We start from the raw sequence: 12,578 nt of genomic DNA, 5'->3' as shown, positions 1-12,578 counted from the left end.
TATTTTTGTGTACTGTGTAGTTTAACACTGTTGAACGCATGAAAGAATAAATGCACCACACTAACAAATAGATTCTATCAAACAAATTAGAGACAGAAATAATTTTGACTGGCCAATTTATACACCAGAGAAGCCAGAGGCGTCAATGGGAATCCATCCATAATGTGTTTACATCCATTCAAAGGTGACTATTTTTCAAAGGTGTCACCATTTAAATTTTTATTCAAACATTTAAATAAACGTAAATGCAAAAAAAGCTCAGTATCGGCTACAGTAGGGCCTCGTAACAAAATGTGGGGTCTCCACTTGCACTTGAAAAAGAGCCCCACCCCCTCACCATCACACCAGAGTCAGAAATTAATGGGGGCTTGGAGCAAGAATGCCACAAACTATTAAAAAATATCTCTGTCTGAGTTCTTGGTTTTAATTTTTATAAAGGATAAAGGATTTTATAAAGGGTAGTTAAGCAATACCACATGAACAAAAGTGCTGTTTTTCCAAATATTAGCATGTTGCCAAATGTCATATTGATTTTTATACAACAGTTCAAAAAACAAGAAGTTAATATTACATGTGACTTACATTTTAGACTCAGAATATTGCCATAGTTATTGCTCTGTTTCACTAATGAAAATTATTCCTAACAGATCCACAGTATAGCTATTATGCGTCTCTGGAGTCCGGGCAACAATGTAATGTTTAGTTACAGAATGAATCCACATTTTTGAATGAATATAGGTCAAACTAACTGTTTCTTTGAAATGGGCCTCTTAATTGCAAAGGCTGCCTCTAACTAGGCTGAGGTAGACTGTTTGGAATTTTATAGATTTTACAGTAAATATTAAAGGGTTAGTTCACCCAAAAATGAAAATGACCCATGATTTACTCACCCTCAAGCCATCCTAGGTGTATCTGACTTTCTTTCAGTCAAACACAATCAGAGTTTTATTAAATAATGTCCTGGCTCTTCCAAGCTTTATAATGGCAGTAAATAGCGGATGAGATTTTGAAGCCCAAAGAAGTGCAACCATCCATCATAAAAGATATCCACACGGCTCCTGATTAATAAAGTCCTTCTGAAGCGAAGTGATGCATTTGTGTATGAAAAATATCCATATCTAAAACTTTGAAAACTAAAATAACTAGCTTCCGACAGAAGCCTGTTCACATCGATTTATGGCAAAAAAAGTGACCTCTGACCTGACGCATGATGTATTGATGAACGCAGAAGCTCAGAGGATACAGCAAAACAAAATGCTGCATGAATTAGAAGTCTAAAACAAGATTTTTTAAGGAAAAATGTTTTACACTTTAGTCAACATGCGTACAGATAAGCTAATTATTTTAGTTTTTAAAGTTTTAAATCTGGATATTTTTCATTCAAAAACGCATCGCTTCACTTCAGAAGGCCTTAATTAACCCCCAGACCCAGAGCCATATGGATATCTTTTTTATCATGGATGGATGTGCTTTTTTGTGATTCAAAATCTCATCCTTTATTCACTGCCATTATAAAGCTTGGAAGAGCCAGGATATTATTTAATATGACTCTGTTCGTCTGAAATATACACCTAGGATGGCTTGAGAGTAAGTAAATCATGGGGTAATTATTTTTATTGTTGGTTGAATTATCCCTTTAAGGACATAAAAACAGGTTTTCACTGAAAAAAGATATATACACAAAAGTATTTTGCAGTTAAAAAAAAAAAGGGAAAAAAAGTACAAATTCTGAAAAAATAAATGTTAAATTGATACAAGCTTAATCATGCTTAACTCATGAAAAAAAAAAAATCTTCTAGAAACAGTAATAACTTAATGTTGATATTTACTTGTAAGAAGCATGCTGTTATATGTGCTATTATTGTTAAAATAAAAGTTAAAAATGTACAGTCTCATTAAATATGAATAAGACTTTGTCTTAATAAAATATCTACTGCTCAACCAACCAGATCAATGTTCTGAAAACCGAAAGGAATATTTCTTTACTCATTATCATGTTCTTTGCAATGTTGCAAACTATAAGAATGTACCCAAAAATATCTTTCAAATATCTAACAATCTTTGAGATGACTCACAATAATGTGTTCAATTTACACTCAATTTATAACACATCTTACTTAAGGTTTTAGATTTTAGAATAAATTTCATAGTTCAAAGTTGACTTTTTTATATTATTCATAATTTTGAACAAGACCAACTCACTTCAAAAACAAAAACTGCAAAAATTGTACTTAAGCAAACAAACACAAGGTGTAAAATTATAATATTGATTTCCTTTAATAAATAAAGATTTTTGGGAAGAAACTTGTTACTAAAATATAGGTATAAGTAAAATATCATCAGTGCACATGCAATGTAGAATGACTCATATATACACACAGTTACCTGCAAGAGTGCAATAATTCTTGAGTTGAAAGTAAAATCATAAAAAGACAGAGAAACACCCAATGAAGGAAAACCTAAACACCCTCTATATATTTCCTCACCTGAACTGAACATTTCTGTAGCAATGCTCCATACATCTAAACAGAAAGGTAAACAGCGCTATATTCTGAAATAAAACTTTCAAATCCAAGAAATAACAGCTGCTTATATCCAATACATGCTATTCTGATCCTGTTCACCTCATTACAGCTCCAAAAGGCACAACATGAATAGGGAATTTAATATAAACAACAATAAATTCACTATACAAATTACAATATATAGATTTTAAAATAAAAATGAAATATGGACAGTAATTATACAGAAAACTGTCACATCAAGTTAAGTTACACTTGTGGGTCATGTGAATGTACAGTGCCCTCCACAAATATTGGTACCTTTAGTAAAGCAAAGGTGGCTGTGAAAATGAATCTGCATTGTTCATCCTTTTGATCTTTTTTTAAAAAAATCTAACCTTTCATTTGAAGGAAAAGAATTGAAAATGTGTGGGGGGTGTTTTTTTTTTTTTTTTTTTTGGCCACAATTATTGGCACCCCTAGAATTTTCTATGAGTAAAAAATATTTCTGAAGTATATTCCCATTCATATTTACATTTTTTTAGCACATCAGGTGATCATGAACATGAAATTGTCCAGCCATGACTTCCTGTTCCACAGGAGTATAAACATGAGGAAACACAAAAGCCAAAATATAAACCAAAGAATATAGTTCTGATGTGCAGCATAAGATTGTTGAGCTTCACAAAATATAAAGTAGCTGAAAGAAAATAGCTAAAACATTGAAAATCCCCATTTCCACCATCAGGGCAATAATTAAGAAGTTCCAATCAACTAAAGATGTTACAAATCTGCCTGGAAGAGGACGTGTGTCTGAATCATCCTAATGCGTGGTGAAGGGGAGAGTTTGAGAGGCCAAAGACTCTCCAAGGATCACAGCTGGAGAATTACAGGGATTATTCAAGTCTCGAGTCTCAGAAAGCCTAAAAAAAAAAATATATATATATATATATATATATATATATATATATATATATATATATATATATATATAACAAACAGCACCTAAATCACCACAAGTTGTTCGGGAGGGTTTCAAGAAAAATCCTCTGCTCTCATCCAGAAACAATCTCCAGCATATTCAGTTGTCAGACAAGACTGAAACTTCAAACTGGACCGGCTTTTATAGTCAGATGAAATTTAAAAAAAAAAAAAAAAAAACACCAGATGGATTTGGTGCACACATAGATAAAAAGAACCCCATGTCCACGGTTAAATATACTGCTCGATCTTTAATATTGTGGGCCTATTTTTCTGCTGGAGGTCCTGGACATCTTGTTCAGATACATGGTATCATGGATTCTATCAAATACCAACAGATGGGGAATCTGAAGGATCTGTAGCATCATAAAGGAATGATCTCTGCTCTCTTGTCAGGTGTTCTCCAAACTCATCAGGCATTATAGGAGAAAACTCAGAGCTGTTATCTTGGCAAAAAGACATTGCAATAATTGGGTGCCAATAACTGTGGCCAACATGAACTAGAGAATCCCCCCCGTTTTCCATTGTTTTACTTCAATGAAGTTTGGAATTTTGTGAAATTTTTGAATGAAAGATCAAAAGGATAGACAATGCAGATTTATTTTCACAGATGCCTTTGCTCATACGTACTAAGGGTGCCAATATTTGTGGAGGGCACTGTAAGTTTAACAATTAATTTCATTATATGTATTACTATCTATCTCTATTTGTTGACAATACACAATTGAACATGATGTTTTATAGTTCTTTAGGATGTAAATGATAACAGGAAAGTAAGCAAAAGTGCTTTAAGAGTCTTTACATTGTAAACACATAATTAATAATGAATTTCAGGCAATGTACTTAGATTCACTGTCTTTTCAGTGAATTATCATGTTCCTCATGGCTGATTTCCAGAGTATTAATTTTCTTTACCACAACGACCTGTAAATAAAACATATTTGCTTTTTACATCTCATAATAATTTAATCATTCCTATTTGTGCAGCTTATTATTTCATAAGTTGGTTGTGAAAACGGACTCACGTTTATCAGTGTTCACTTTCTGGATCACATTTTTAGGAGCTTGAGACCATCTCAGTGTCACATCTGTGTATCCTCTATCAGCCAGAGCAGATCCCAACTGAAAATTCATACTTAAATGATTTAGACTGTAATATAATAAACACAAATCTTCATGTCTAAAAGAAGTTGTATGATATCACAGCAAACCCTGCTCAAAATATTGCAGGTTTCTACATATGAAGTAATGGACAAAATTAATAAATCTACAATTATACTGTGTTTACACAGAAATCTAACATTAATTTTAAAAACAGTCAAATTTTATTCAGGTAAATTCAGCAAAAAAACATTTCAAAATAAATCATATCAGCTTAATCAGCTGGTAATGTACAATAATCATGAAAGTTGAATATGTTTCTTTCTCTCACCTGTTTCAGAATGTTTTCTCTCACTGAAGGGTCGGTCAAATATTTGCTGGAGTTAAACTGCATCTTTACAAATGATCTTTTTAAACAGGGACCTAAACAAAGATACATTCATGTAAATACATCTACTTCAATTAAAGCGATAGTTCACCCCTAAAATGAAATTTCTGTCATTAATTTACTCCCCCTCCAAACCCGTTAGACTTTTGTTTATCTTTGGAAACACAAATGAAGCTTAAACGTGCTGCTAAACATGAGAATGAATTTGTTCATTGGTTCTCTCATGTCAAGCAAACATTCTTGAGCTTCTGTTTACCACAACTGATGTGTGAGTTGATGAATGTTTATATGTGAATAAGCCTAAATTCAATCATATAAAGCGATTATGTTTCTTCTTCAAAAAAAAAAAATTGTAATAAACCACTCAATTCATATGGATTAGTTTTACAATCTCTTTGTGAAGTTCATAACGTAATTTTGGGAGGAGTGGACCCATCTAATCTTTCAATTAGTGAAATTCAAACAATTTCAAGAGGAGGGAATCTTTCAATTATGACCAGAGCATATAAGCAGCTACTGCTCTGGCATCAGTTGTTTCGATATCCCTCCACCTCCCCAACTCCACCAACATAATTTAGGCATCTCATCTATCGTACTCCTCTTCCAGGCACTAGTAGTCCCTGGGGGGTATATCCAAGCTCGAGTTGAAGCTGCTTCCTTGAGCCCTTCCACAGCGGACAGAAAGCCAAATACACTTAACCTTGTTAGCTTAAAGATTTTATGAGGAAACTCATGAAATGAACTTTAAGAGTTAAAGTGATAGTTGCATAGCTGTCAATAGAGGGACAGAGAGCTCTCAATTTTCATCAAAAAGATTTTCATTTGTGTTTCGAAGATGACGAAAAGTCTTTGGACCACAAGTTTGGATTGTACACATAATTTACTTGAGCTGGCATATATTAAAACATATCCACGCTCCTCACTGCATCTCAGTGACAACATATATGATGTATGTGAAGACATTATTATTATCTTATATTCTAAACCAATATGACTGATGCACCTTCTCCAAAGACCTTCATCTCACAAAGAGTGAGTATCTTCATGTTTCCAGGAATGTTCAGATTCACATAACGTCCCTCCATCCCATTACATGAGTAGCTGGAGGACTTGCCTGCTGGAATAGCAGGAATAACAGCACATCTACAGACACAGAGAGAAACTGATTAAGGATATAAAGATACTGTCATATCTTCAAATTCACATTAATTCTTCCATTTGTGCTCAATGTCTCACATTCTTTCAACCTCAAGAGTCTCACATGGGATTGTTGGTGCCATTGTTCTCCAAAGAGTTTCCGATGCGAATCTCAGCGCCGTTTATTTGTTCTGCACAGCAGTCATTTCTGTTAGTGATGACCACCTTGCTAATTCTGTAAATATGACGCAGATCCAGTCTCCACCATGGGTTAGTCTCATTAAGGGTTGACGAGCATCCTGTGTACAACTGCTGGAGACCTCGCTCAACTGCCTTTTCAGCAAACCCGTCCCCAGATGTTGATGACTGTGTAGCAGATCCATCTACTGCTAGATTTTCTAGAAAATGTAGGCAAAAATCTATACGTAGAAGCTAAATGAGGATGAAAATACAGTCAAACAAGGAGCACACAAGATAATTAACAAGGTAATGAACAAGGCACAGGTCAAATGGAACACAGAAGACAAAACCATAAACAAAGGCAAAACATCCAACGTCCCCATCTGTGAGCTTGGCTTGGTCACTATGGAAGGGGAAGTATAACCTTCCCGGCCCGCTCATGGGCTGGAGAGGATACTGGAACGGGCTCATGAGTGAGCTCAGGGATGAGAGCGAGCCTCTGGTCAGGGGCTGGAGCCCATGTGTGTGTGGCCCATATACACACAAATGCCAATTCCATTATGGGCACTGCAATGTTCTCTAGGCTGAGCTCAGGGGCTGGAGTCATCTCTGAACCCTGAACATGGAAGGGAGCCATCTCTGGACTCTGGATAAGGATGGGAGTCTCAGGTGCGGTGGCAGCCATCTTGACTAAGGGCTCACGTATGCTGGCCATGAGACTCTAGAATGGCGGCCGTGACGGGATGAGACTCTAGAATGGCGGCCGTGACGGGACGAGACTCTAGAATGGCGGCCATGACGGGACGAGACTCTAGAATAGCGGCCGTGACGGGACGAGACTCTAGAATGGCGGCCGTGACGGGACGAGACTCTGGAATGGCAGCTGGGACGGGACATTTTGAGGACCTGTATTTCAAGTCTGGCATGGAATTTTCCCCTTAAGGGATTAATAGTTTTACCTTTTCTTTCAATAAACTATCTCCATCTTCAATAACACTAATTTGGAATGAAAATTGTTTCAATTATTGCTGGGAAATTGAACATGTTAATTTATGTGATTTATGTGGACTGTTTAATGTGTTGAAAATGAATGCAATGAATGCATTTTTTACTTCCTATACTGATTTTTCCAAATTCCTGAGGTTAGCATTAACAAACACCATCCTTCTTCACAAGAATACATCTGTCAGAATAATCTGTATGTAAGAGATTATTAAAGCATGAATACCATCATACTAGTTTGGAAGGACATGAGCATGAATAAAGTATAATTTTCAGTTTTGGTGAACTATCCTTATTAAAGCAAGATTTAACTATGGCATGAATTACCTGCCAAATACCCGTAGACTTCAACCTCACAAAGAGAAAGAACCTTTTGATCACCAGGAATATAAACATTCACATAACGTCCCTCCATCCCATTACATGTGTAGTTGTAGGACTCTCCTGCTGGAATAGCAGGAATAACAGCACATCTACAGACAGAGAGAGAAACTGATGAAGGAGATAAAGATACTGTCATATATTCACATTTGTACTCAAGCTCTGTGTTCTTTCAACCTCAAGAGTCTCACATGGGATTGTTGGTGCCATTGTTCTCCAAAGAGTTTCCGATGCGAATCTCTGCTCCATTTATTTGTTCTGCACAGCAGTCATTTCTGTTAGTGATGACCACTTCTCTAACTCTGTACACATCACGCAGATCCAGCCTCCACCATGGGTTAGTCTCATTAAGGGTTGATGAACATGATGTATTCAACTGCTGGAGACCTCGATTACTGTCTATGGCCTTTTCTGCAGACCAGCTCCCAGAAGATGTTGACGACTGTGAAGCAGCTCCTCCTACTGCCCGATTTCCTGACAAATTAATAAAAACCTGTAGTGACCCACCTATATGCACAATTTGAACAAGCGTGTGTATGAATAAGATTTCTATGCAGCTTATTTCTGCCATGGAATAAAAAGAAAAAAGTCAGAATTGTGAGATGTTAACTCAAAATTGTTTTTTCCTCTCAAAATTGAGATTTTAGATATATCAAAGATAAATATAAATATAAATGTGTAACGATCAGTCCTCTGAAGGTGAGCTTGATGAACCCAAGTGCAGTTTATAATGACAAAGTGAACAAACAAACAAATCAACCACTTGACATGAACAGACTTGACGATGAGCAGACTTCTGAAAATAAGACTACAAAATAAGACATGAAATCATAAACATGAACACAAAACCAAAACATACGTGACAAAATGTAAATATAAATCTGCATTGTTTATCCTTTTGATCTTTAATTGATAAAATTAGCAAAAATCAATCATTGAAGAAAAAGAATTGAAAGTGGGAGGAAAATGACATTATGAAATAAATGTTTTTCTCCAAAACACGTTGGCCACAATTATTGGTACTTTTTTGCAATCTCCTTTTTCCAAGACAACAGTCTTCACCTAAAATGCCTGATGAGTTTGGTGAACACCTGACAAGAGATCAGAGATCATTCCTTCATGCAGAATCTCTACAGATCCTTCATAATGTGATATTTCCCCCACTTCCAATTCTTTTCCTTCAATGAAAGGTTAGATTTTATGAATTAAAGATCAAAAGGATAAACAATGCAGATTTATTTTTACATCTTTGATCATATTTACCAAGGGCGCATAGAAGTGGAAGAATATTAGTGAAAAACAACCTGATGGGAAGTGCATCATTTCTGCACCAAACACAATGATGTTGTGTCCAATGTTGTCCTTCTCAACTATTTTAACAATAAATATAGCTGCAAGCAGCGATGGCGGGCCCAAGCCGGTGGCACCTCCACCCCGGTGGCTTCAGGGCAACTTTGCACAGTGGGCAATAGGCAGTGAAATGGTTAAACATCAAAGGACTATGACAAATTCACTCTACATTTACTGCACTATAAGGTGGCGCTATAGAGCCCCTCCTCCCTGCTCGTTTCTAAGGCTTTGCCCATGTCTACTGGATGGAAATCCTGATGTGTGTGTGAAGTTTCAAACAATTTGAAGCATGCTAAGAGTCTCAAAAGGATCCAAAATGAATATTAAAGTTTGATGCGTTGCCAAGGGAACTGTGTTTGAGATATCACAATTCTTTTCAAAGGTCTACATGTGCCATGTTTTGACATTTATTCAAATGAAGTTTGAAGGAAATCATGTAAAAATAAGACAGTGATCTCAAAGCATGCTGAAAGTAACACATTTCCTGTTGCCACTTGGTGGCGCTATAACTTTGACTCACAATAGTTACATCTATGTGATCAGCCTTGTACAATGAACACACAGTCGAAGTTTCATCAAAATCAATTAATGTATGCAGAAGTTATAGCACTTTGTTTTCCTTTTCTTGCCATAAATTTGTTGCCTTGCCACGGCCAAACCGTTTGAGATATCCAACATCTGTTTGCAATTAAACAATTTCAATGTGTTAGAACCAAGTTAAAAAAGTTTGGTGTAAATTATATAAACCCTGTAGGAGTAGTAGTATAAAATTCATAGCCTGTTTTTTCAAAAAATTAACATTCAAACCAAAATAGCTGACTTTAATACCTGGTCGGAGCTAATGAATGTAAATCAGAAAATTGTCCGGCTTGATGAGAACAATATGTTTACCGAGTTTGATGACTGTAGGAAAAACTAACCCCCCCCACTTTTGTCAAAAGGTGGCGCTACTGAGCCCCTCCACCACGCCCATTTCTATGGCTTTGTCCATGTCTACTGGTTGACAATATTGATGTGTGTCGAGTTTCATTCAATTTGAAGCATGTTCAGAGCCTTAAAAACACTTGTGTTGCCATGGTAACAATATTTAAAATATCAAAAATCCTGTCACAGGTCTATATCTGCTGTGTATTGACATTACACTGATGAAGTTTGAAGCAAATCAGGTAAAAATAACAGAGTGAACTCAATGCATTTTGAAAGTGACACACTTCTTGCTGCCAGTTGGTGGCGCTATAACTTTGACTCACAATAGTCACATCCATGTGATCAGACTCCTACAATGAACACACAGCTGAAGTCTCATGAAAATCAATCAATGTTTGCAGACATTTAACACATTTCCTGGTTATTTTTCATCATCAGTGTCTTGACTTCATGCTGACCGAGTTTGGTGGTGATCGGAATAATCGCCTAGGAAGAATATATCAAATTCCAGAGCATGCGTTTTTCAAACAACCCGTAATAGCCGACTTCCTGTTGGGGTGGCGTTTAACTTAGAGCATGAAAGTTGTTCGGCCCGATGAGGTCTATATATGTACCGAGTTTCATACTAATGTGCAAGTGTGTTTAAAGCGGAACTCAGTAAGATTTGAGAAGCTCCCCCTACAGGTTCCTCCAGTGAATCACACTGTCGTAAATACTCCAAGCGCAGCTCTGGACTACAACGACTACAACGCTCACCAGCGCAGTAGTTTTGCAAATACAGTACAAGAAAGAGGAGGTGGGTAATTTGCAAATACAGTACACTCGATGGAGGTGGGTAATTTTCGAAATTATCTTATAAAGTCATAATATATACATTGTTTTTGAATTACCATAAAGCATTTTGTCACTCTCGCGTGAACATGAGGCGAGATTGTGTCATGTCGATGCAGCTCAACTTGCAAGTGCTGTATTCTGGCGTTGATGTGCCAGAGGGGGTTAGTGCACGCCTCAAACACACCACTACAAGTCAATTAACCATCGTAAGGACTTAGAAAACTATTTATGAAGGTAAAAAAAAAGTTACTTAGTTCTGCTTTAATATATGGACCAAGTTTTCAGACTTTGTTCAAGGGGGCGCTGTCGAGCCCCTCTGCCATGCCTGGGTACCAGCCTCTGCGGCGTCCTAATGGCCGCAGATTCCAATGTGTGTGCCAATTTTCAAGAGTTTTTGAGCATGTTAAGGTCCCCAAAAAGCCCCGGATGATGGGGAAAAATACTAATAATAATAATAATAATAATAATAGTAATAATAATCCTTAGGGGATCAAGAGGGTCCTGCTCCATTATTGGCTTGGGCCCTAAATAATAATCCTAAAGAAAACAATAAGGCCTTCAGCCTTTGGCTTTGGCCCTAATAATCGTTAGTGGATTAAGAGGGCCCTGCGCCCCATTAGTGGCTTGGGCCCTAATTATAATAAATAATAATAATAATAATAATCCTTAGGGGATCAAGAGGGCCCTGCGCCATTTCATTGGCTTGGGCCCTAATTAGAGGCTCCTACCTCATTACACTATCTGTACTTTAAAAAAACACAGAATCTCAAACAGGGAATTGAATTTTAGGGACATTCTAACTGCATTCTACAGGCTCCATCGCCGTAGTGAGTTGTTTCCGTGCACCATGTTCGCCATCAATCGACTGTATGAAATGTCACATGATCTACTTAGGTCTGGGGGTGGGGCAGGTGCGTTAAATGTGTTTATTTTAACATTATTTTTCACTGTGATTAATTAATCTAATTTACACATTAAATCAACAGCCCAAATTGAAATATTTCATTATCTCATTGAACAAAGCTTACTCAAGGAAAAACAGTTGCTAGCATGCAGCTTTGAGCCAAGACGAACAAACAAGTTCAAAGACGGACATCTACCACTTATTACACAGCTTTTCACCACATAATAATGATGGGGATGTAAAATATATATTTAAAAGGAAACCATTTTAAAAATCTTAAACATTTATTACCATTAACCTACAAAACAAGTGTTCTGGCAACAGTGCAAAATATTGCTAAACAAAAACTATAGCAATATTAACATAGGCCTACTGAAATTCCTCCGATTTAATTTAAAATACAGTCAAAAATTAAGAGGCAAGATAGCAGCAGCTCTGTTCGAATGAGAGAGAGACATTAACAAAAACCTCCGAATGACGCAACTCAGACCTCGGAATCAAGCATTTCAGAGAGGTGCTTAATAAAAAGTACTACATTAAATATTGAATTACCTGCCAAATACCCGTAAACTCCAGCTTCACAAACAGAAAGATACTCCTCAACTCCAGGAATATGAACAACCATGTAACGTCCCTCCATCCCGCCACATGAGAAAGTGGCTGTGGCACTGGATGCAAGATTATAAATTACACCACATCTACAGACACAGAGATCATCTGTTATCGGGGTCACACTTTGGTTTAGAGTCCAATTCTCACTATTAATCATACGACTTTTGCCCAATTAAGTTTAGATATTAGGTGAGATTAAAGAGTTATTTCACCCAAAAATTTAAATTATCTCATGATTTACTCACCCTCAAGCCAAATACAGTTCCTAGGTGTACATGAC

The 12,578-nt window shown here is 36.6% G+C and overlaps 1 protein-coding gene across 1 annotated transcript; it reads right to left on the bottom strand.

Annotated features, from left to right (window-relative positions):
• Positions 1-4,331: 4,331 nt before the first annotated feature.
• LOC125263959 lies at positions 4,332-8,279 on the bottom strand. Its single transcript, XM_048183160.1, has 6 exons — positions 7,863-8,279; positions 7,618-7,763; positions 6,233-6,506; positions 5,975-6,114; positions 4,915-5,006; positions 4,332-4,406 (listed from the first exon to the last, which is right to left on the bottom strand). Exons 1-6 carry the CDS (start codon positions 8,240-8,242, stop codon positions 4,332-4,334), a joined length of 1,107 nt encoding a protein of 368 aa, XP_048039117.1. The 5' UTR covers positions 8,243-8,279.
• Between the last annotated feature and the right edge of the window lie 4,299 nt (positions 8,280-12,578).

Source organism: Megalobrama amblycephala, linkage group LG3 (genome assembly GCF_018812025.1).
Source record: "Megalobrama amblycephala isolate DHTTF-2021 linkage group LG3, ASM1881202v1, whole genome shotgun sequence".
NCBI lineage: Eukaryota > Metazoa > Chordata > Actinopteri > Cypriniformes > Xenocyprididae > Megalobrama > Megalobrama amblycephala.
Note: the sequence above shows the minus strand (reverse complement) of the source record. Positions and strands in the feature narration are given on the sequence as shown.

Coding starts and splice junctions, on each gene's coding strand:
- LOC125263959 (XM_048183160.1), bottom strand. CDS start 8,242: ATGGCAGAAATAAGCTGCATAGAAATCTTATTCATACACACGCTTGTT. Junction 7,764..7,862: donor AATGGCACCAACAATCCCAT/GTGAGACTCTTG, acceptor CTCTGTCTGTAG/ATGTGCTGTTATTCCTGCTA. Junction 6,115..6,232: donor AATGGCACCAACAATCCCAT/GTGAGACTCTTG, acceptor CTGTGTCTGTAG/ATGTGCTGTTATTCCTGCTA.